The sequence below is a fragment of the Trichosurus vulpecula genome, chromosome 8 (genome assembly GCF_011100635.1).
Source record: "Trichosurus vulpecula isolate mTriVul1 chromosome 8, mTriVul1.pri, whole genome shotgun sequence".
Lineage (NCBI taxonomy): Eukaryota > Metazoa > Chordata > Mammalia > Diprotodontia > Phalangeridae > Trichosurus > Trichosurus vulpecula.
In genome coordinates, this window is record NC_050580.1 from 178,080,370 (window position 1) to 178,106,039 (window position 25,670).

The following is a 25,670-nucleotide window of genomic DNA, read 5'->3' on the forward strand; positions in this document are numbered from 1 at the left end:
TGTGGTAGAGGAGGATAGTCGTCCAACCTCAGTCTTGAAGCTGGGGCTTAATGGTACAACATTTTTATAGATCACCCAACAGAGTGTGTATCTGAAGAGAGAAAGGCAGAAAGATGGTTCCAGAGTGCAGTGGTCTGGTATGAATGCCTTGTATTTAGTGGTTTTACTTAAAGGTGAAACTTACTCTGAAGCTCATGTCTGTCACCCTCCTACTTTTGTTCATCATGATGTATCTTTCTGGTCTCCCACTGTTGGAGGCTTTAGGAGATGATGGCCTAAGCTTTAGAGTACAGGGAGCATAACTCTTAACTGGGCCCTTAATGGCACTCAGCATGACATTCTATGTGGGTGCTTTCTAAAAGTTATTTCAAGATGAGGTAAAGTTGTAAAGCCACCATCTGTCTGTTTGGCTCTATTTCAGCATGCATGTGGGAGAGATACTTTCTTTTCCTCCCCTTCACCCTTTAGCTGGTGATCATCTCCATCCAGGTCAGTGATACCAACTCAACCCAGAAACATAACAGCACAGTCTTTGCTTTTCCAAAAGCACCTTTAATAAAGCCTATTGACCTGGCTAGGTGGCAGAATACAGTGTAGCTCAGATACATGGTAAAGTTGGTTTTACCCAATTATAGAATCTCTTCCACAACAATAAAAAGAATTAAATGGATTTTTAAATGAACTCTATTAAAAAAAATAAAAATTTCTTACAATCCTCACTTATATGGGGGGTGGGGTGCAGTGGAGAAGGGAAGCAGGAGGAGTCAGAGGGCAATTTTTCCAAGGAGTTAAAGGGTTTTGGAGATACCAAGGGACCTTTAGGAACCTACAGTGTTCTTTCCTCCACTCTTTCAGAAATTTCTCAAGAGGGCAAATGCAGGTATAGCATTTCTTCATGCTCAGAAAAGTCTCTGGTCGTGCCTTTACAATCTCTATTAAATGACAGATGTTAAAAACAGCAATGAAGGAACCAAAAGGGTTGGGTTGGCATTTGGGGAGGTTCTTCTACTTTGGTATCCCAAATACATGGTAGGATCCAGTCTATGGTATCTCCTATTGGCCTGGAGAGTCTAGGTGTATACTCATTCATCAGAATCTTGGCAGGTATTTCCATTTCATGCTAAAGGAAATGGGCAGATGCAGAAAAAAGGAGCTGAAAATTTGGAGTCCACTTGCCTTCTTGTCAGACCTAGAAAGAAGAAAGAGAATAGGCAAATCAGTCACTGGAATAGTAAGGTCTGTGGCAGGTAGAACACCTAGAATTCTTTGGTGCTGTGATAGAAATGGTTTAGCCTGGAGTCCCCTTAGGGAAAGGGACAGTGTTACTCACAGCATACCTATACCCAGGCACAGCACAAACAACTAACACTGGTTAACAAGATAATATAATAATTTGATTAAGCTGGTGGAATAGGGATTTCAACCTCAGGCAAGATACTTATCCTTATGTTACAGATGAAGAAACTGAGGCTTACTTGTTCTCTGCCTACCTTATTGGGACTTTGTAAGGCCCAAATAAAATAATGGATATGAGAATGAATTGAAAAAGTATAAAGTGCCATGGAAATTTTGAATGCTAATCTGATTAACATATGTACCTTGTAATATGAAGTGGGAAAGTCGGATGGGTTAAACTACTTTAGGTGGGACCAGACTCGTTCTTAGCACTTGGTAAAGATCCCTAGACCAACCCTTCCCTTTAATCTCTGGTCCCCTCTACCCCCAAAGATACATTACTTACTTTAGTTTGACCACAGACGAAGCGTCATGAACAGGTTAAATCCCACAGTCTTCAAGAAGATGATACGGAGAAAAATCAGAGACATGTTCATCAGGTTCAAATCTTTGTCTAAAAAACCAAGTTGGCATAAGGTTACCGGAGCCCATTCCCTGATGAGGCCTCACTCCCCTCTAAGGAAGGCCTGAGTCTACCAGGCAGTCAGCAGCCGGGTGAGGACTGGCCATGATATTTCTTGTTTTCTCTCTCCTCCTAACTGTGGACCCCGCCTTGTGAATAGTCGCTCGTCTACTAAACTAAACTATAGGCTGTCGGAGCTGGAAGGGACCTTAGAGATCATCTAGTTCTAGCCCAATACTTGTTTTACAGGTGAGGAAACCGAGGTCAAGTGATATTCATGAGGCCATACAACTAGTAAGTGGACGACATGAAAGAAACCCTTAGTTCTCCAATCCAGACCTGAAGCATTTGTAGACTCAGGTTATTTGACTTCTGGTGGTTATGCTGCAAGATAGATTGATTCAAAGACGCAACGTAACCCGAAGCAAATGTATGGTTTAGGTAGGCAGTGAATGATTTGGGGGCCTCTCAGTGGAGATGAGTACAACTTAAAAAACAAACAAACAAAAACCCAACACTGCCTGCCTGTTTCCCACTCCCCAACAAAAGAACCAAAAAACCAAAAAAACAAAACCAAGGAGATAGTGGTCCTTAGTTAGTGAGGGGAAATAACCTCAGTGTTGACTCAGCTGTCCAGTGGTCTGTTTTAGTTTGGACCATTCCAATCATATCATTCAAGGGTTTCTTGTCTTTGTTAATAAGTAATTCTCTTTGGCTACACATACAACAAAGCTGAGAGATTTTAGGAGCCCTTAAGTGAATAACTGGTCTAGTAGGAACCCAGCCTCAGAGGGTATGGGCAGAAGGCAGAAGAATAAAGAATGTGGGAGAAGAATGACCTTTGAAAAATTACTTTATCTCTCTAGCTCTCAGTTTCCTTATCTGTAAAAGGAAGGGGTTAGGCTAGATCAGAGGTTCTTTTTGTTTTACGTCATGGACTCCTTTGGCAGAATAATGAAGCCTACAGACGCCTTCTCAGAATAATGCTTTTAAAAATCATAATTGAAGGAAATGCTAAATTTCAGTTGGAAGTTGGTGAAAATCAAGATGTATATTTTCCCCATTAGCCTTCTGAAATCTATCCATGGACCCTTTTGCATAGACCCCAGGTTAAGAATCCTTGGATTAGATGACTTCTAAGGTCTCTTTAAGCTCTAAGTCCTATGTGATTGGAAAGAAAACAAAAGACCACTTAGGGTGTAAAGTGTTGCTCCTATTCCCTCACCCCTGACATAGGTCTCCTGACTCTAGCCCACTCCTGTCCTTTATAGGGTTATTATGCATTTTTTTCCTTCATCTCCTCCCTAATTCTGTATTAAGGAAGTTCATAATTTCTGGTACGTACCTGTTTCAAAGCTTTGCTGTACATCCTTGACTTTGCATGTAGAACCTACAAATAGAAATAAACAGAATTGCCTTCATGGATCTTCCAGTTGGGGGTATCTCTGCCTATCCCAAATCATCTATAGGCTAGGAAGATATGCCTAGTCCATGGAAAATAGACATAGCACCTTTAGCCCTTGGGAGAAAGACTCACACATGGTGGTCAAGAGCCAGTATTCTCTATGACTTCTCACGGTTGGCTCATTTTAGGTCAAGATTCTTTCTTACCACTGCACTTCACCCTGCAATCTCCTCCCATTCCCTCTCCCTGCACTGGGCCATGGCTTAAGAAAGATTGCCATTGGGCAAGTAGGAATGGAAGGTTTACTGATCTCCTGACCTCTCAGTAATAAAGGTGCAAAGTAAATGCCCTCTTTACTTGGATATAAGGCAGAGATGTCCCAGAGTAGAAGCTATGGAATGGAAATAGATTTTAGAAGCTGTTTATCTAGACTAGAGCTACAGCAGAACCCTTACAGTGTAGGGAGACTCATCTTCCTAGGGAAGGCTTTAGACTGACCTGAGGGTAGAGTCAAAGTGACGTCGCTTTGTTGGAATGAATTTGTGCAATTGAAGCTTGATTTACTACCCCAGGTCACTGCTCCATAGCTCTTAGATTCCATCGTCATCATTTCCAGCACTGTTGCATTGCTACCACTTGGATCAGAAGAGTCAAAGTCTGTGAAGAGGCAGACTGAAGTGTCACTTGACTTGGGGCTTGTTAGTTGGTACAGAGCTGGCTCAGGGTTCTTGATATCTGTGAACGGAAAAGATATGGAGTTTAAGAGATGCCGTTTTTTCCCTCTTCTTGCAGCTTCCTACCCCTTATTAACTCACCACACTGAGCTGGAATTGGAATACTAGAGTCTTAAAAAGGTCAGTCTACCTTGCTCAGAAGATACTGTTTTCAGACTTTATAAACTAGAGATAATAATTATTATAAATAATAGAGATCCTGTGATTAGACATTACATACTACTTGTCAAGGTCAAAGACAGGTCCTATATATACCAAAATATAGCAGCACTTTTTGTAGTAACAAATAACTTCAAACAAAATAGACATCCATCAGTTGGAAGAATGACTAACAAATTGTGGTATATAATGGAATATTCCTTCAATATGAATCAATGTGCATGTATTAAGTTCCTACTATGTGCCACTCAACGAGCTAGGTTCTGAGGAAGAAACAATTCATATGATGAACATAGAGAAGCATGGGAGGATGACTTATATGAATTGCTATGCAAAATGAAAGGAGCAAAACCAGGAAAATGGTATAACACAGTGAGTACAACAATGTATTGAAAGAATAAAATATATAGAGCCAGATGCTGTACAATTATAATGATAAAGCTTGGCCCTCAAGAAGAGAAGGCAGAGTACTTTTTTCCTTTCTTTGCAGAAATGGGAATTGTCAAATGTGTTGATTAGCTTTACTGAACTTCTTTCTCTCCTTCCTGCTCTTTTCTTTTTTGTTCTTTATTACAAGAGAGGACTCTTGTCAAAGGTAGTGGTAGAAGATAGTTGGAAATGAAGGTGACATAAAAACAAAGATAGTAATAAAAATGAAAAAATACTATGAAATATACTGAGATAGAGCCAGAATCATAGACCAAAATCCTTACCAAAGAGACTGAATAGCCTGTAGTTTGGTAAAGCTAATGATTATTATCCAGATTTTGATGTTTATCTAGATTATCTATAATTAGATGATTTTCTATGTAGATAACCAACCACTGTATATTATTAAGGAAAGATATTGCAAATGGACAATGTGTTGGGACTGGAATTGAAAAGGGGGAGGAGAGCATGTTGGGTTGGTTTTGGGAAGTTGTAAAATTCTTTAGTGACCCCAAACTCCCTGAAACAGTCCCATTTTTCAATACCAATATTTTACAGGTGTTATTATATGACTGTCAAACCTACACTTCTCAAAGAACTAAATATATGTATCACTCAGGCATATGGTGGGTGTAAAAGCAAATGGTGGATGTGAAGAGCCAACATATTGTAAACAAGGAATTATAGAGAAGAACTGGAATAAAGGATGATATGAAGGAAATGTTTTAGTGAAAAATATGGACTAGCCGTGTGCTGGGAATGGTGGATAACTGATGGATGTCTTGTTTTTTCCATCTGTATCCATCAAAAATGGGGTGAACTTATGGATTATGTATCAACACCAATTTGGAATCCCTGTCCTGTCATGAGATTTCTATCCCAATAACTTATTATGGTATATGCCTCATGGCTCTATCATAACATTTTAAAACCTATTATATATTAGTAATAAAAATAGTAACAGTTTCTCTCTACAATGCATTCCTGTGAAATAAGTGGGTACTGGACTCTCCATTTACTTCTGGGACTTCTTCAGCATTTCTTTAGCTATTCAAGGTTTTAAGGGATTCTCACAAACCTATGTTTAGAAGAGGAAGTAGAAGTTTGGAGGGAAAAATTAACAAATCTAGGCCACCCAGAGAGCAGAATAGAGTTAGGGTTCGATTCTCCTGTGCACAAAGGCCTCCTACCAAGCCAGCAGCACTGCCTGCCTTTTTTCTACTCAGACCTTGTACTGCACACACTAAACCATTGTGGTGTTGACTACATAAACATCCTGCAGAACTGAGACCTGCGGAAACCAGCCCTAGACGTAGATAAGGGAAGCTGAGTCAAATGAAAAACAAACTAGAGAGATGACCTTTATACACAGGGCCATCCCTACTGGAGATAGAGTAGGTGGTAGAAGAATCTACCCCTACAAATGAACTCCATTTGGATATTTGAAGAGGATATATTCACATTCTATTACCTGCCCTAAGAATTATTGTGAGGAAAGTCTGTTAACCTTAAAGCATTTTATATGCTCATGTGAGTTTTTATTACCATTACCCATTAAGTCTGCTCTTTTCCAAGTAAACCCCTCCCCCCTACTACTTCCTAAAGAAACAGGGTTTGTTGAACTTGGAAAAGATAGGGTTTAGAGGAACTCTCCATCTGCACTAATAGATTAAGAAAGAAATAGAGAAAAAAGTGGGAAAGATTTTGAGTATTCATTAGAGAGGACCAGTAAGCATTGTGAATGGATTATGGGGAGCCTATGTAACTGCTTTCCCTTGTGTCTTTAAATGCAGGCTAGATTCTCTTCTGTATACCATGGTCATATGATGTTAATGCTTGGAGAATGGGGGATGGCCTGGTTGGGTACTCTTTCCTCAACTATGAGCAGAGGAGCATTTATACTTTCAACAAACATCCTTGAGTTTTGCAAATCAAGGAGACAGAGGGGGCACAACTCATTACAAGATTTGCTGGTTGGCTTCCTAATTTTCTTTAGGCCCTAGGAACGGGGTCACTTGGAAGGCTCCTTTCAGCAGCTCCCTAAGCAGTCACTTAGCCGACTAAGCACTTCAGAGGCTTCTAAAATTGTGTGGCAGCCGGCCCAGGCCCGAGTCACATGGTTTTAGGCTTACTTTTTGTTCTCTGTGCTGGAGGCATGTGGGATAATGGGTTTGTCCTTTACCTCTCTGTGCCTCCCCATATCTCCCCACTGTTCATGAGGTGAAATGAGGGCTTAGCTCTAGGCTGGGGGAATAGTAGGGCGTGCAGAGTTGTTGCTGCTCTCACTTGGTTAGTGCAGTACGTGGGGTGCCACTCCCCAAACTAGTTCCAGTCTTTCAGTTTATAGATTCCATTTTCACCCACCTTCTCCTTTAGCCCAACATCTTCCTTAAAAACCAAACATCCTCTTTCCCCTCTCTACCATATTTCAAAACTCCAAGCCAGTCCAACTATATACAAAACAGTATGCTAAAGGACTGAGATACAAAGATGAAGAATGTTTATGCGTAGTTGTTTGCATATTGTCTCTTTTCTCCCCCACCATTAGATAACAAATTCCTTGAGGGCAGGGGCTGTATTTATCTTTCTTAGTACTCCTGCCCCCCAGTTCTGGGCACACACTTGATGCTTAGTAAATGCTTGTTGACTTGACCCTCAAGTAGCTTATGGCTTAAAATGGGCAACACAGAATATACTAAGATAGATATAATAATGAAGGGAAGAAGAGATCCTGACTAAGGGCACTAAGAAAACAGGAGGATGGAGGGAACACTTTTCAGCTGGTTGAGTGTAAAATCCAAACAGAATTTTCGTACTACTTAATTTTTCACAAGAGCGAGATAAACACTGTGAGTACCGAAGTTGTTTGATTTGTCAAGGCTACACATTTCTCAGCAGGGGAGTTTACCTAATCTAAGTTCCAATCTACTATTTTAGTCCAGCTGCAAATGACCAAAAAGCTATGTTTTAGCTCTTCTTGGGCATGAAGCAGGTGGCTGAGTGGTCTATAGCTCATATAGTGTTTATGATGTGTGTGTATATATAATATGTGTGTGTACACACACACACACACACACACATATATTTATACAGGCCTAAGAACCCAGAAAGCTGAGTTAGCAACCCTAGATCAAGCTTGTACTCTCAGCAGAGGTCTTAGGATCATAGCTCACATAGGATCATAGCATTTGGAGCTGGTTTGGGTTTAAGTGATCAAATGGTCAAACCCCTGCATTTTATAGGATTGAGAAATTGAAGCCAGGATTAGCAAAATAACTTGCTTTGATATCATTCAGGTAGTAAGTAAGTGGCAAAGATGGGATATGAACTTGTCTTCCAATTCCAAATCTGGAAGTCTTTCCACTATATTATGCTGTGTTGACTCACTCATTACAACTGGTCAGTAGATCCATATATAGGAAATGAAGGATGAAGATTAGCTTGAATTACAGGCATTCTAGTTCCCTTACCAAATATAAGTTGGCTGTTGGATTCCCCCATCTGCCACTTCCCATGTCTCCATTACAGAAACTCCCCAGTACCCACTCTATTAAATTATAGGCTAACTTCTGTCCAAGAAAAAAGTAGAGTGGTATCTGTAAATGGGCCTCGCCCTAGGAGAACTCCACTTCAGGCTGTTACTATGTATTTAGCTCTGGCCCTGGCTGCTTCTCTTATTCCTGCCTGGAGAATTTTGGCTTTAGACTCCTCTGTTCACTTCGAGACATTGCTGCTCCTATTTTCTCCACCCTTGGGATTTCTAAGGAAGTCAACTTCTCTGCCTAGCTTTCCAAGTCTACTATTATTTTTCTCTATTCAATATTATTTTCAATATTCCCTCCACATGCTTCCCCTCCCCACCAAGAAAATCATTGCATTCCCACCTCCACTTTCCATGTGCATGCCATTGAGCTTAGAATCTTCTTTCCACCTCCCATCTATCATGGCTCAGCTCAAATTCTGCTGCCTCCAAGAAAGTTTCACCCTTAGCCTCCCAACTCCTACTGTATGTACCTACAATATTTCAACAATTTATTGTAATCTTACTACTCTATGTGTATTAGTTCAGGCTCAGCTGTAAGTTCCTTGAGGGAGGGAACCATGTCTTATGATTAAAAAAAAAATCCCGCATAGTACCTAACGTAAGGTTGGGCAAATAGTAGGTACTCAATACCACTCTATTAAGAGTTTTGTATGCACGTGGAAGAGGTATTTGTGGCAAATCTAAGTAGTCCCGCATTGCTACTAGAGCTGTTGGCCATTCCAAAGGTTATCCTCACAGTAGACACTCATTACATCCCCCACCACTGAACACATGAATGGTCATTATACTCAAGAGCTAAGCTATTAGCATCTGATCTTTGAGAGCAGGAATTCTTTACTTCTCTCGTTTTTTCTCCCCAGTGCTTAGTATAGTGTTGGGCATATTAAAGGTGCTTAATAAATGCTTTCTGATTGATACTCACTTGTGGGACTAGATAGGCTGACAGTTTGACCATCTGATACAGTGGATTTGGAATTGGGGCACCTGGATTCAAATCCTGACTCAGCCTCTTACTACACGTATGGCCTTTGACAATTGACCAATCAGTGAGCATTAAGTACCCACATTTTGCCTTCTTGGTATTCCCAGTGCTAAGCAGAGTGCCTGGGATAAATTAAATTGACCGACTAGGTGCCACTATGCTAGCCACTGGAGATAGAAAAAACAAAAACCAATTGGTCCCTTCCCTCAATTAACCTCTCAGTGCCATTTCCTTATCTTTAAAATGAATGAACTGGACTAGATGGCCTTTACTGGACATCTTATGATCCCTTCTAGGTCTAAAACCTACAAGTCTCTTGAGAAGGATGACTTACCAAACATAACAGTCAATTGGGTGCCTTTCCCAAATGTGAGTTTACCCATGGCTCCCCCAGTATTTACACCACCAGTGATAGCATTACAGAAAACTACTGGTCCCATACATTTCTTAACAGAGGCTAAGAAGTGATTACTATTCCATTTTCAGTCTTTCCTCTCCTGTAGGTATTAGCTACTCTTTCTCCTTCCTGTGTCATATCATGGAAATACTTGTAAATCCATAATTTTGAAGATGTTCCGAGGACAAGGTAGACAGAGTTGTCCAAATTCATTTCTCCAAGGTATTCAGAGAGTGACTCTTCTTTATTCTACCATCTACATTTCTAATATCCAGCCTGAGGATACTCCCAAATACTGAATTCTGGTTTTGTAAAATTTCTGGGAGAAAGAAACATCATGATCTTGCAGTTGCTACCCTGATAGACTCTAGTACTATGGAAAGGATCATCATCATCTTGGGCATAGAAGGATTAATTACCATTATTTTCCTGTGCTTCAGCGTACTCACTTGGACAGATGCTCAACCTGGTCCCGGATCCAAATATTAGACTGCTGCCGCCTCCTGCAGGGGAACTCCACAGCAGGGGAACTCTTTGCAATAACCTTCACAATGAAACTCACTGCTAATGGAATTGTGTCTCAATAACCACTTTCAAACCCTTGGGAGACTTCATTGCCTGGCTCTCTTCTTCCCTTAGGAAATATCTTCCCTTGAGAAGTTTAGTGTTAAGGAGGTAGGGGTAAGGGGAGAGGAACATTAGTAGTATTATCATAGCAATGACCAAGCCTTGAAAAGTTCATTCAGATTTAGTGTATCCTCTGTTCTTCCTCCCCAGTGCTAGAATCAGAATCATCCCCATTAGAGTATCTACAATCTAGGCTTTACTGCTTACTATTCACCTTGGGCAGGTTAGTAAAGTTTTTCAGAGCTATACATTCCTTACTTGTAAAAAGAGAGGGTTAGACTGGACATGACTTTTAAGGTCCCTAGCTTTATGATCCTATGAACACTACTGTAGTCAACTGATTATCACATTGGAAATAGGAGTCACATTAAACATGCTTATTATTAATGCTAAGGAATTTAGCTACCCTCTTGCAATGAGTGAATTTATATTTGCCCATTAATTCAACTCTTCTCTCTGAGGTATTTAGATAATTTCCAGAATATTCAGATTATTTGGTGCTGATATCACTGACTTCATTCTAAAGCACAGAGCATCCCTAAACATTTTTGATAGCCGTATTTCAATATAATTGGTTTCTTTTATAATATGATGTAGTTTAGTTTATATATTTAAAAAACATCATTCTGAGATAGGGTCTGTAGGCTTTACTAGATTGGCAAAGGGGTCCACAGCACACAAAATGGTTAAGAATCCTTGATATAAATTGTCCTGTTTTCATTCCTATTTGCTTGGCATGCTGCTGGTGCCTTTTTCTTAGATGTGCTAAGTAGAACTCATTTAAATTGGGAAACCTCCTAAGAGTGGAAAATAACTGGTTCTCATTTGTCATAAAGCACTGTCTGATTTCCTTTTTAGTTTCTGTCTCATCATTTGTGGTGATTATTGGTCAGCCTGGTCCCTTCTTTAAAGAGCCTTCAAGATGTGTATAGCAAGTAACCGTTTTACATGTAGTCTTTGCCTTTCCCTAATAGCCTAGATGGATGTTGGAAGGGACATTCTCTGCTCTACTTTCTGTCTCCAACCTCTGGGGTCTCAAAAAATAGTCTTTTTTTGGCTATTGCATCAGGGAGATTTCAGATATGATGTCAGGAAGGACTTTTAAGCTGCTAGAAACCTACAGCGCTATAAACTGTAAGAAACAGTAATGATTCTTAGAGATCATTGAATCTATTTCCCTTAAGAAGACTTTTCAAAATAAAAATAGGTATCCACCTGGAATTCTATAAATCCTTGGAGGCAGGAGAACAGAGACTCTGGGGGTCCCTTTGAGTTTCTAGAATCCCTTGCTGCATATTTCATTTATCCATGCAAACATTTGTTAACTACTTATTCTGTGTAATGTAGCATTCTGTGGACTTCTCTTTACCTCACCACTCACTCCTGGAGAAATAACTAAAAAGAACACTGGATCAGGAATTAGGAGACCTGGGTTCCTATCCTTGTCCAGTTACTAATTAGCTGTGGGACTTTGGGTAAATTATTTAAACTCTCTGGGACTCAGTTTCCTCATCTGTAAGACAAGAAAGTTCGATTAGATGACCTCAAAGGGCCTATAATTCTAAGATACATTTAAAAAAAATTGGTAGTGCTTTGCACATAGTTGGCTTGGGACAAATATTTGTTGAATTGAATTGATCGTCAGTGTTTCCTCCTAATTATTATGATTCTATTCAATCTATTTGATCGAATCACCAAACACTCAAGACTGCTGTGTGGCAAGTGCTCCGTGCACGTCTTCCGTAATTGCTCACAAGCAGATATTGATGCAGCCCCAAATTGTTCAAAGCAGATATTGATGCAGACAATTACATGCAGCTCATGCAAAACCCAGACACTCAACTTTGCAGTCTACTTACTAGGAACAATGACCACTTTGCTGCCTTTCCCAAAAGTAAGTTTGAGGTTTCCTCCAGTTACCCACTGTGGAATAATACGCTACAAAAACTTCTGCCCTTAAGCTGTATCTTTAAAGGGAGAAAAGGCTCATTGGTGAGATGTGAAAAGATGCATTGTTTTTGGAAAACCTATCAGATAATAATCCATTTCTCTTTTTGGTCTTGGGAGGAGGGATGGATGCTTAGGGTTGGAATCAGAGCCCTTTTGGCTCAAGGGCTATCGTCCTGCTTTTTGCTGCCTTGCTAGCATGGCCATTGCAGTCCTGATGGTGAGGAATTTCGAAATTGTACCCACAATGGCTCACTTTTATTTGGCACTTTCCCTTTCTTACAACAATCCTGTGATGTAGGTAGTGCAAGTTATTATCCTTATTTTATAGAAAAGGAAACAGAGAGATTAGGTGAGTTGCCAAAGATGATACAACTGCTAAAGGATGGAGCCAAGAATCAGACTTTGGTCTTAAGTGCTCTTTCCATCACACTCCATAAGATCCTGAAGGAACATGGTGGGTTTTCAGTGAGCACCACAAATCTAGAACAAGGGGAGGAAAGGGATGGTTTTTGTACTATGAGAGTCTTATGATGAAAACAAGGTGAGATGGAGGAGAACAGAGGAAGACTGCACTTTGAGAGATGGCATTCCGACCAGTTCTTGAGGATCTTAAGGAAAAGGGATTCTCACTGTCAGGGACTGCTTTGAAAGGCTTAATGTAAGTTACTCTTGCTGTAGTGAAAACTCCTGTTTTGGTCTTAATCTAGATGGCAGACACAAATGTATGTCTTCAATATACCTTAATGTTCTGATTTCATTGGTATGAGTACTCTTTCCACTGATACAGAGCTTAACTCTTTTACAACTATGGTACTCAACCAGTGGCCATGCTTTTCCAAATCATCACTCTGTGACCAACATGGTGATGACTCTCTTTGAACTTAGTCAAGCTGGTTTTGGGGCAACCACTGTACAATCCATCATTCAGGGTCACACTCAATGTTTTTCCTGCTTGCTCAAGACCTACTAGAACTTGTGCTGTGTTGGCACAGTCTTTGAGAATTCAGTGTCACTTCAATACCATAATAAGACACCAGGACGGGACTTTAGTGGAAGAAATGAGCATCACAAAATATTTCAAAAGATATTCCTCTAAGCTGTGAATTCACCATTATAGTTATAATATTTGTAAAGTGCTTAGCACAGCAGATAGTAGGCACTTAATAAATGCTTGTTTCCTTCCTTCTATCCTCCTCTGCCCATTCAGATCACAGCTCCTCCACATCTTAGTCATTCATTTCATGAATCAACATGGCAACCTTTCTGGTGATAAACCTCTCCAAATTTAGCTTTGAGAACCATCTGGGTCATGTTGTAGACATCACAATAAGGAAAGCATCAGAGTGAGCCTTCCATTGTAATATACTTTAGCATAGGCCAATGGAAAATAACTCTCCAAATGTTTTTGTTCAGTTTTAGAGCCCCTCCAGCCTTCTCTTCTTCAGGCTAAGAACTCATCCTATTTCTTTGTTGATATTTACTCATAGTCCCATTTTCCAGTCTCTCCGGTTTTTTTTTTTTGGAGGAGGGCAGGGCAATTGGGGTTAAGTGACTCACCCAAGGTCACACAGCTAGTAAGTATGTCAAGTGTCTGAGGCTGGATTTGAACTCAGGTCCTCCTGACTCCAGGGCTGGTGCTCTACTCACTATGCCACCTAGCTGTCCCCAGTCTCTTCATTTTTTAAAAACAAGATTTCTACATCTCAAGATATGGAATCTTAAGCTAGACCTAGTGTTCTTGTGAATGTCTGACAAAAACTCAGGAACCTTAAGAAGCTTGCTTATCTCCTTTAATGACAACCAGATGGTGCCAAATAAACCTCAGATTCATGGTCCTATTTTGTCTTTGAAAAAAGTCTTTTGTTTTAAATGGTCATAGGTGACAAGTCATCGATATATGATCATAATGCTAGGGAAGCTGGTTCCCTTTACCACCCTTTTCTTTCTCCTATCCCCCTCCCCTAACCATAATTACACATTACTATTAGAAAACAACTTTCTTAGGCAAAGTGGAGCAAGCAGAATCAGGAGGACAATTTGCACAATTGCTACAGGCATAAAAAGAACAACATTAAAGACTTCAGAAACCTTGTCAACAAATTGACCAGTCATGACTTCAGGAGACCAATGGTGAAGCAGCCTTCTGCCCCTAATCATCAGAGATCTGTTGGACTAGAGGTGTGGAATGAGGCATATGTTTTTCAACTGTGGCCAGTGTTGATTTGTTTTACTTGACTCTGCTTATTTGATACAAGGTGGGGTTTCTATTGGGGTGGGCTGAATCAGTGAGAAGTGACAGTGATATAGAAGAAAAGAATATCAGTAAAATAATAAGCAAACAAACAAAAAAGAACAGAATTTGCTCTTTAAACCAGTGGCTGAGTAGCCAGACTTCACCTACTCAAGTCTCATGAATAACTATGAAAAATGAGCTAATGAAGCACAAGCTTAGAGGTAGAGTCTATGAGAACAAACTAGGATTCCCTGGACCTTTGCCCAAAGTAGAAGATAAGACACTTACTTGCATGGATTTGGAGCCTGGTCCCATTTCCCCAAATGAGATTTCTATCTCCACTGTTTGCACTCTGGTTCAAAGCATTACAAAATGCCTATACCTTGCATCACAAGATGGCTACCTAGGCCCATCTTCCAAGTTCACTATCACATCCCATATACAGACCTAGATCCTGGCTGCTCTGTTCATAAAACTTAGTTTTCTATGTCACTTTGATCACAATAACAATGCCTCTTAATTCCCCTCTCCCTCATTACACCAATTTCTTCCTTGTCACTTCTGTTAAATGACTAAAATGTAATTTATGTCCCAGATACCAAAGAGGTTGTAGAAACAGTGCCACAGTCACCAGGGGCAAGGAGGCTCATTGTGGGGATAGAAAAAGGAAGTCTTATTCTGCAAAGCTATTAGAACCCAGACCTGTTTTCCCCTGAGGCAAGACCCCTGTCCCTATAGGATTTTACAGGCATAGTCTAGGGAGATGTCCACTTATGAAACAGAGAGGAAGAAAACTGAAGGGTCTGGAGGCCACAGGGTGTGGTGGCAAATGTTGAACCTCACAGCTTGAGGAAGGAAGTTTCTTTTCCAAAGGCTAACCTTTGGAAAAAAAGCCTCATTGCCTGGAGACATGCTCAGAAACCAGTAGACAAAACCCCTTCCCAATACACTCCCAATAATTTCATTAGATCAGCTTCTCAGCATGAAAGGCACAAGTAAACAGCCCCTAGACAACACAAAACTCCTTTATCGGTGGAAAGGAACTTGTCATAGATCCCTCTCAGAGGGCTCATTTCTTAATCCTCTCTTTGTCTGAAAAGTTTCCTTTATCATTTCTTTCCAACTCACATGGATAGATGAGGAGTCTAGTTTCTCTCCCATGTGAGAATGTAGCTTCTGTTAAATATATACCTTAAAGGCAGTCTTTGCAATAAGCCATCTCACACCATAATATTTGTTCTTTCATATTTTCTCTCCATCTCTCCATCTTTCTGTCTCTGTCTCCCTTTGCCTCTCTATCTCTTTGTCCTTCTCCCCACCCCCAATAACTTCATGCTCCAATTTTTGGGTCCCCCTTCCCTACTGATCACAATATGGTCTGAATAAAGATGACCCACAGGGTTAGGCTTATCAACTCACCCAAATTTCAAGAATGTTACCTAGAATTGTCTCAGTTGCTCCCAACTTCATTGCAGAAGCATTTTTCTTGCTGGGTTTTTGGGGAGCAGAGCTGGGCGGGTTGGATAGAGTACATTACTCCTCCACTTTCCCAAGAGCAAAGGAATAAAAAGAAACAGCTGAAAATATTCTGAATGTAAAACATGTATAGATGACACACTGTCATAGGACTGAGAGACTGGGGGCTTTAGTATGCAGAAGAAACAATCATTTAGGAAAAGTATCCAAGGATCTTCTGAATAGGCTGAAGTGGATGAGAACCAATATTTTAAAGCATAGTTTGCCAAGGATCATCTCTGAGAATTCTCAGTTTCCTGGCCCTTTCTTACCTCTTTTTGATTTGTCATATAAATAAGACAAATGGGGAGACAAGCTGGGGTTAGTGAAAACAGCACTAGATTTGGAATCAAAGGGCTTGGGTTTAAGTCTTTGCTCTGTTATCTCCCACTGGTGTGATTTTGGGAAAGTTGCTTCACCTGTCTGGGCCTCAGTGACCTCCATAAAATGACGATGCTGGACTTGATCTGTAAGATCCTGTCTAAATCCTCTGATCCTGTGTGATTTGTCCACAGTCACAGTGAGCGCCTGGACTGGACAGAATCCCAGGTCTTTGTTCTCTACACTACAAGTGTTCTCAACATCTTGTCTGCTTCAATGGCTATGTGAAGGTCACTGCTTTCAAATTGCTTCTAAACCCTGCTTGCAACTCACAGAACAAGATAGTTATTTCTTTTTCTACATTAGTGATTCTGCATCCTATTTGTATGTCAGTGTTCAGAGAAGTCCAAGAGATTTTCTGATTTCCCGACTTCGTACATGTACGTGGTCCTGAATTGTGGATTACAAACCTCACATGGGAGATCAGAGATACTGCAAGAAGATATGGGAAAGCAGGGATAGAAAAAAAGTAAGGGACAGGCCAAAAGCCCTAGAAGGTGGCAACTACTTATACATGGTCTGGTGTGGGTGCAAGGTGTGGGGTAAATATGAACAAGACCTCCCATACTTACTTGGCAGCACTGTTACTTGGGTCCCCTTTCCAAAAAAAATATTGGTTTCCATAGCTCACACCCTGGGTCACTGCTTTACAAAAAGACTATAAGGTACCACCTACCATATGATAGGATGAGATGTGTTGATCTGTATCAAGAATTTTACCTCTGTGAGACCCCTAAAGCAGAAAAAGCTGATCCTAAATACCCAGGGATGTTTGTAATGAGTAGTATCTAGAGATGAAGAAATGATGGCTGGAAGTCCAAAATTTTGTCAAAACACCATAGAGAAAATTTACCATCTCTGTGACTTCCCAGACCGATATTAACTTTCCTGGCTTCCCTCCTCAATATATGTTAATCCCTCCTATTAATTAGAAAATGATCTTCCTGAGGATAAGGACTGTCTCACTTTTTATATTTTCATTTCCAGGGCTTAACATAGTGCCTGGTTCATAGATGCTTTTTTATTCACTCAGGGCGAGGCATATCTGTGTAAATATGGACACCACCACTGATTTGCCTCATCTCTGCCATTTTGGTGAAGAAGGCACCATCTTTTTCACTTTCTTACTTTGCCAGGGCTGAGGCAGAGTGAGAACATCTTCAGCATCTTATACTGAGACATAAATTAAAAACACAAGTGTAGCACGACTTGGAGCCAATGCGTCCTTTTCCGTATCTGAATAAGATTCTTGGGTGACTCATTTGTGACTCATTCATGTATTTCTTGTTGCCTCATTTACTAGGGGGGTTCCCCATCCCCTATACCAGAGGGACGTCTCAGGGGAGGATATGGGTCTTTCAGTTCTTTTTGGGAAAGTTATTAAGTTGAACTATTTCATTCTATGCTGAAGGAAGAATGGACAGGCAAGAGATAATGTACATATGAATGCTTTGAAGAAAATAAAAGTGTAATTAGAATATATAGTATTATCATAACCGTTCAATATGCTATAAAACCCAGCAAAGGACTTGTCCCTTCCATGTGGATGTGACCTGGTACCCTGGAAGACAACATGAAAACAACTATATACAAACCAGATACAGACAGGGTAAATTGGAGATAGCAACAGAAAGACACCATTTCTATTTTAGTAATTGTGATAATCTGACCCAATGTTACACTTAATACTAAATCTGGAAAATAAGTCTCTCTCTTTGAGTGTCTGTGAAGACTTACTTTCACCTCTACTTAACCTAAAGTCCTTGACCAATAGTATTACAAATGCACCAAATTATCAGTTCTAATTTATTTCCTCTTTTAAATAACATCTCATTTTTTATTAGGAAATATGTTCCCCCTTAAGCAAAGTACAAGCCAGGTTATCTCATAGAACTTACTTGCTTCAACAATCAGCCTAGTTCCTTTTCCAAAGGAGGCTTTAAAGTTTCCTGTGCTTTCCACAGTGATTTCTACTGCAACAAAATGGGCAATTTCATTCCTCCCTTTCTACCACAGCTAGGGAACTGGCCCTTTTATGGGAAGTAAGGTTTGAGAGAAGAAACTATTAATAAATAGCATTTTTAAAACACTTCCTTTGTGAGATATATTTAGGTTTTTGGTGAAGTCTACAGTATCCTATTAACATATATTCTGTGTTCCTTTCTTGCTCTTTTCTCAGTCAGGATTTTTTGTACCTCTATATTGGCTATCAAAGTCATATCCCTCATATCATCTACCCTCTTAATCTATATATATTTTTTATGGCTAGAGCTTTTTTCTTTTAAGTAGTATTTTATTTTTTCCAATTACATATAAATACAATTTTTAACATTCATTTCTAAAATAAAATTTTGAGTTCCAAATTTCTTCCTTCCTCCCTCCCTCCCTCTCCTCCTTTTTTCCTAAGAAGCTAGAGCTTTCAACGCTGGAGGCTCTTAACCTCAGTATAAGATACTGCTCCACCTCAGGATGGTCAGGATCTATGATTATGAATATTCTCTGTCCTTGGATCTATGCAAAGAAATGGCATGTATATGAGGTACTCACTGGATGACACCCAAAGCCGTGTCCCTGTCCCGAAGGTCAATCTTTCTGTGCCAGCTCTCACTGTGTTACAAGACCTTACAGAAACTTTTTCAAGGCACAGGGCCATTTTTGGATATACCTCTAAAGAGGTCCAGTTATTTGAGTTTCTTCTTTGATTCAAGGAATGCAAACTTGAATGGAAAAATAATAAAGGCTACAAATATAGCTATCACACAAGCAAGTTTTACAAGGCTCTGGGCACAGGAAAGATCGATCTTTGGGAGAGGGACACAGAGAAAGGGAGACAGACCCTGTTCTTCATTTACCTTTTTTTTTGGAGGGGCAGTTGGGGTTATGTAACTTGCCCAAAGCCACACAGCTAGTAAGTGTCAAGTGTCTGAGGCCAGATTTGAACGCAGGTCCTCCTGACTCCAGGGCTGGTACTCTACTCACTGTGCCACCTAGCTGGCCCCAGATCCTGTTCTAAAGGGATCCTTTAACCTCATTTCTCAGTGATCTTATGGATGAAAAGAGCTGAGGATAGACTAAAAATAATTCATGTACAATATATACATTTAAGATTTGCAAGGGGCTTCACAGACATTCTTATCTCATTTGACCTGCATAACAAAGTAGGTAGACAAGTAGTATAAGTGGAAAAAAGCACTGGTTTTGGATTCCAAGGCTCTGGGTTTGAATTCCACTTCTGGGCCTCAGTTTCTTCATTTGTAAATATAGGTACTTGCCTAGATGGCTTCTGAGGTCCCTTCTAGATCTATAATCCTATGATATATTTATCATTATACGCATTTTACAAATGGTTAAATAAAACCAAGAGAGGCAAAGTGATCATGTGATTTACCCAAGGTTACCCAGCTATTGTCAGGGTCATAACTGGGATTTAGCATGTGCCAAGCATTGTGCTGGTCACTGGAAAATATAAAACCAAAAATCATCAGTGAGATTCTTTTTAATTAAGTCATTTCCTTTATTTTGGGATGTGACACCCACTTGTCTAGGAAATATCTATCAAGTCTCTTATCTTGAGTGATAGAAACACTGGGAAAACTCTGAGGCAAATTGTTTGTTGGCTATAAACTCAAAACTATATCCTCTGCTAGCTTGTTGAGTTTGGGTGAGCTGCTTAACCCCTATGGACCTCAATTTGTTTATCTATAAAATGAGGCACAAGATAGTTTCTAAAGCCCCTTCTAACTCTAAAGTCTATGAACCTATGATCTATAAATCTAAGGGATTTACCCTTTATAAGTGAGAAAATTGAGGCCCAGAGAGTTTAAGTAATTTTCCTAATGTCTCATAGCTTTCTAATAGCGGAACTGGGACCTCAAACTCAAGTCCATTTCCCAATCAACTTCTCTTTCTGCTATGTCACCACATTTCATCCTGGAAGACTTGAGAAAATGGAACATCTCCCCTTCCTCCACTGTAATGCTACCTCTCTCATCCTTCATCCCCAGCTCTTTTCTCTCCAGAAATACAGACGATCTAATGGATGATGGCCATCATATCGATCAGCTTCTCCAGTCATCTCCTCTGGGGCTCAGCTCCATTTTTGTTTTCAGGTTTCTAGTTGTGGGACTTCCCTCAGAAACTCTTGAGAAAAAGCTTTGCCGTTTGGTGTCTACCTTCCTCCACCCCCCAAAAATTTCTGGATAGTTATCTTATTTTTTTCCCCTCACCTCATATTTTTTAGTTTTATCATTATTAGTAACCCAGTAAGGATGAAAGGAAAACTTTCCATAAACCTGAAAGAGCTATATAAATGTGAGTTATTATAATAATGTAATTATTGAATTAAAACATAATGACAACCTTCTTCCTCCCAAAATCCCATTGTGTCCATCTGACTGATACTTACTTGGTTTCACTCTCAGCTGTGTCCCTGTCCCAAAGGTGAGTTTGTTTCCTCCAACCCCGTAAGTCACACAGTGATTGATGCTATGTGATAAACCCCTCTACTTGGCATCTCATCTAGTTTCTTGGTCTTGCTACCTCCCACTCCCCGAATTAGGGAATATTAAGGACTTAAAATTGGAATTATTTGCCTGATTTGCACAGATGAAGAAAAAAATGTCTCCCTCCTGATCTCCTACAATCAAATAATCTATATTGCCTTTATATGCTCCCTGAATTTACTGAATAATTCAGTTACAATTTCAGCTCACACTGACTATGGATACCTGGCTTCTGTGGTGGATTTAGATAGAATGACTTTTGATTATCCTCCTCTGTGAAAGGAGACCCTGTGGCTATTTGGAAAAGATTATCCACATCTCCAGTTAATAGGAGGCAAAGAAGGAATAGAGGGAAAACAATGACTGGGGGAGGCAGCAATTCAGATAATAAACATCAAACACTCTTTGCCTGAATTTTTTTTGGCTGTTTTAGATAAAATAGCTTGATGCCTTAATTATCCTAGTTCAGAGTTTCAGACCTATTTCAACTTGGCCAAAGAGATCTGGTCCTATTCTCTTTTCTGTACCTTCACATGGCCACTTTCAAAGTCTCGGTGTCACATTTAAGGGAGATGGTAACCAATTCTTTCGAACTGGGAGACAAACAGAAGTCTAGATTTCACCTGGAGAGATAAGGAGCTTGGTTCCCTTTCCAAGGATGAGTTTGTGAAATCCAAAGTACGCACCATGAATCAACACTCTACAAAATGGCCCTGGATGTTTGTAGCAACTGAGAGATGCAACAGGAAACTGAGGGGGTTAGATTACCATGGGTGGGGAACAAATCTGTTCTGTGAAGTTTGGATTCAGTCAAAGGGCAGCACTTGAGGACCTAGAGTGCTACATGTGGCCTTGAGGCAGCAGGTTCCCCACCCCTAGAATAGATGATCTCTCAGGGTCCCTTTCCAAATCCTAGGAACTAATTAGGCTGAAATTCCATTCCAGAGAAGAGCTTGGGAATGCATGTGATTTGAGGCATTTAGTCTGAGGGGGATAAAAGTGGGAAAGGGGCTGAGAGAGGTAGATCCTGTTCTGGGTCTTACCTGAACAGGATACAGGGGTAAGCAGGATGGCGTAATAGCAAAAACACTAGAGTTGGAGTCAAAAGATGTGGGTTCAAGTGCCAGCTCTGCCAAATTATAACACCACATCTTAAGTCACAATCTTTCTGAGCCTCAGTTTCCTCATCTGTAAAATGACTATAATAACACTTTGACTCTTTACCTCACAAGGATGTGGCAAGGATCAAAAGAAATAATTGCAAAGTATTATGATTACTAATAAAAGGCATGATGGATATAAGGTGGGCCTTGGAGTCAGGAAGATCAGGATTCAAGGTCTGCCTCTGGTGCATACTAGCTGGGTGACGATGGACCAATGAGCTGACCTCTCACTGCCCCTGGAAAATCTCTAAGATTGCACATAAGTACCCTATTATTATCAGTGGAGGTTGTTTTTATACTGGGAGTTGCCTACTCTGATGAAATAAATCACAGGTCTAGACCATCCCCACCAAAAAAATCAGAACAATAAAAATGCTTGTGCTGTAGGCAGACTTCAAACCTCCATACCAGAGATCCAAGTTTATTCACTATTAGATGCATGAAGAAGGGATTCCAGCCTAAATTCATGCCTTCCACCATTCCAGATTTAAATGGTCTGACAAACAGCCTGGTCTCTTTTCCATAGACCCATAGATGGCTTCCATCACTCACTCACACACACACGCACGCACGCACGCACGCACACACACACACACACACACATACAATGTGTTTTACACCGTGACAAAAATATGCACAATACTCCGTAGTCTGTCTCTCCTTGAGAGCTAGAGGCATAATCCTTCTGCCTATAGAGATGACCACAAAGGGACTCTCCTTTATCTCATGGCTAACACACAACTCATTTAGCTCAATTACAAGTTTGGAACATTCACTGAACAACATTCATACTACTGTACCACAATGCTTTCTCTCTTAGAGAGCCAGCATAATCTGTTTGGGAAAGATTAAGTCCAGTTTTACCTGGAGGTTTTGAAATGGAAGAAATGATCTCTGAAAGTTTCCCTCTCGCTTCTTAATCCTAAAACCCACTGCTAATTAGAAATGGAAAATACCTATTAGTTGATTTCCCTTATAACCATGTGCTCTTAAAATTGTTCCCTCTAAGTCTCAGTTCAGTTCAAGTCTCTAGTGATGGGCTTTCCCTTGGGACATCTTGGGAAAGGCTTTCCAGTTTGATAATGTCTCCTTGCAAAAAAGTATGCTTATTCATCTTCTATTTAATTCTATCCCACTTCTTTAAGTGAAATTACTCTTAAAAACTCGGCAAGGTCTTAATGTCCCCATAATTTAAACACAGTGATACTCTATTTTCTTCTCCCCAAATCACTTAATTTCTACCTGACTTCAATACTTACATGGCTTCACACTGAGCCGTGTCCCTGCCCCAAAGGTGAGTTTAGATGTAACCACATCATTCACACAATGATTCACACTATATTATAAACTCCCCAGCTATTTTTCCCATCTCCTGATTATGCTCTGCTGAGGAGTAAATATTCCTTAATTAATAAAATTCTGCCCCCCCCAACTTGCCTAGATAGAGAAAAGTATACTCCCTACTCCTTAAAAAAATCCACATTCCCTCTCTATATTGCTGGAATAATTCCATATTACTTCAGTTCACTTGGGCTATAGAGACTTGGCTTCTACATGGTTTTAATTTGATTGACTTCTGATCACCTTCTTCCGTGAAAAGGGATCCTGGATATTCATAATGAACACACTTGCCTTAATCATCTTGATTTGGCTCCCCACTCTGTGTTGCCTTTGCCATTCTACTCCTTCCATTGACCATTTCACCAAGTCAACCTATGGAGGACTCTAAAGAAAACCAATTCAAGCCAATCTGTTGAGGGCACTTAAAAAAAGCTGGATGACAGGCACAGAATGGGCAGAACTTTGCTGGAGAAACTAGGAGCTTGGCCCCCTTTCCAAAGATGAATTTGTTAAGCCTTAAATTCACACCAGACATGGCACAATCTCCTAAAAAAACGGCCCCTAGGGTTTTTCTATAATTCTCTTGAACTGTGTAATGGTAAATTTAGAATGCTAAGCAAAGCCATTGAAATTCCTGTGGCTCAAGGCATTTAACTTGAGGAGAAAGAGCTGCAGAGAGATCTGAAATATTCTATCCTGGTTTCTACCAAAATGGGAGTTGAACTACATTAAGAAGAAGTATGATGTAGTGGAAAAAAAGAGTGTTAGATTTAGAGTCAGAAGACCAAACTTGATTCAAGTCCCAGCTCTGCCATTTACTAGCCGTGAAGCCTTAGGAAAGACATCTGACCTTTCTGAGACCCAGGTTCCTCATCTATAAAATGAGGAATAATAATACTTTTATTACCCACCTCACAAGGATACGGTCCCTATCATGTGGTTCTTACCATGAGATCATGTATGTGAAAGCACTTTAAAACTGTGATCTACTGTTCACATACAAAATATGATTATTAATAACAAGCAGAACAACTCTTATGCTAGACTTAGACTCCAAATTTCCACTTAGAACATCCCAGCATATCCACCATCACATGTTAACAGGAAGGAATGTTCATTTATTTCATTATTCCAAAGACACATAGCTTTCTTGCTCTGACAAACAACCTACTCCCATTTCCATAGACCCATATGTTTTACTCTTATAACTATAACTATATATATACATATGTATATGTACATCTGTATATTTCCCTGCTTCCATAACCTAATCTTTCTGCCCACAGAAAAGAGCAAGATGGACTTTCCTTTATCTCCTGAACAAACATAGATTATTCAGCTCAAATTAGTTTTGCATATTTAGTGACAACATTCCTGCCACAATCCTTTCTCTTGGAGAGACTATCCCTCACCTCCCTGAATCTGTTTGGGATGAATTAAATTCAGTTTTACATGGAAGCTTTGGAATGGATGAACTGATCTCTGACATTTTTCTTCTTTCTTAGCCCTAGAACCCTTTGCTAATTAGAAATAGAAAAGGCTTATCAGATGATTTCCCATATATCTGTCCATTCCCCTAGTTTTTCTCTCTAAGGTTCAGTTCAGTTCAAGTTTCTAATGATGGGGCTTCCATTTAGACATCATGGGAAAATATTTTATAGTTTGATAATGTCTTCCTTTCAAGGAAAAATATTCAGTGCACACCTGCATTTGAATCCTGTCTCAGACACTTGCTAGAGATATTCATCTTTCCTTTCACTCAGTTTCCTCATTTGAGTAAAAAGAGCATTAGACTTGACAACCTCCAAGCTCTAAAGCTATAATCTTACATTCTTTCCTATGATCCTGTTTCTTCTGGTGTCAGCATTCTTACTCAGTATGGTCATAATGTACCCATAATTAAAATGATGACAGAAGGGAAGCAGTCCACTAGGGAGAGATTTTTGTATAAACTGCCCCACAAATAATAAAGAAACTATTCCTATTTCTTCTGTTTACAACCTTAAAATCCTCTTAGTTTCCATCTGATGCCAATACTTACTTGGCTTCACTCTCAGCTGTGTTCCTTTCCCAAAGATGAGTTTAGTTCCTGTTCCCCCATAATTTACACAGTGATTCATGCTAATATTATAACCCCTCCCCCCACCTGCTACCTTATCTTGTTTCTTGCTTTTACCCTTTTGGTTTAAAAATGTTCAATACTTAATAAGACTATTTTTGGCCTGATTTACTCAGGTGAATAAAAAGTATTTTTTCTCCCCAGTAAACAAATTTAATAATTCAGTTATGCTTTGGTTTACTTTGACTGTAGAGACCTGGAGACTGGAGACCTGGCTTCTGTAGGGATTGAAGACTTCTCTTTTTCTCTGTGAAATGGGAATCTGCCACAGAAGGGAACAGACCATCACATCTTCACAGCTTAAAGTAGGTCAGGAGTGGGGAGGAAGAAG

The 25,670-nt window shown here is 40.0% G+C and overlaps 1 protein-coding gene across 1 annotated transcript in view; it reads right to left on the bottom strand.

The window, feature by feature from the left end:
• Nucleotides 1-531: 531 nt before the first annotated feature.
• LOC118830158 (T cell receptor alpha chain MC.7.G5-like) overlaps nucleotides 532-25,670 on the bottom strand; it is a 528,438-nt gene continuing 503,299 nt past the window's right edge. Inside the window, exons 5-8 of the mRNA XM_036737053.1 lie at nucleotides 3,762-3,998; nucleotides 3,204-3,248; nucleotides 1,742-1,849; nucleotides 532-1,189 (exon numbers count right to left, since the gene is read on the bottom strand). Of these exons, the coding sequence (XP_036592948.1) occupies nucleotides 1,743-1,849; nucleotides 3,204-3,248; nucleotides 3,762-3,998 (389 nt within the window). The 3' untranslated portion in view covers nucleotides 532-1,189; nucleotide 1,742. The remainder of the gene's footprint in view (nucleotides 1,190-1,741; nucleotides 1,850-3,203; nucleotides 3,249-3,761; nucleotides 3,999-25,670) is intronic.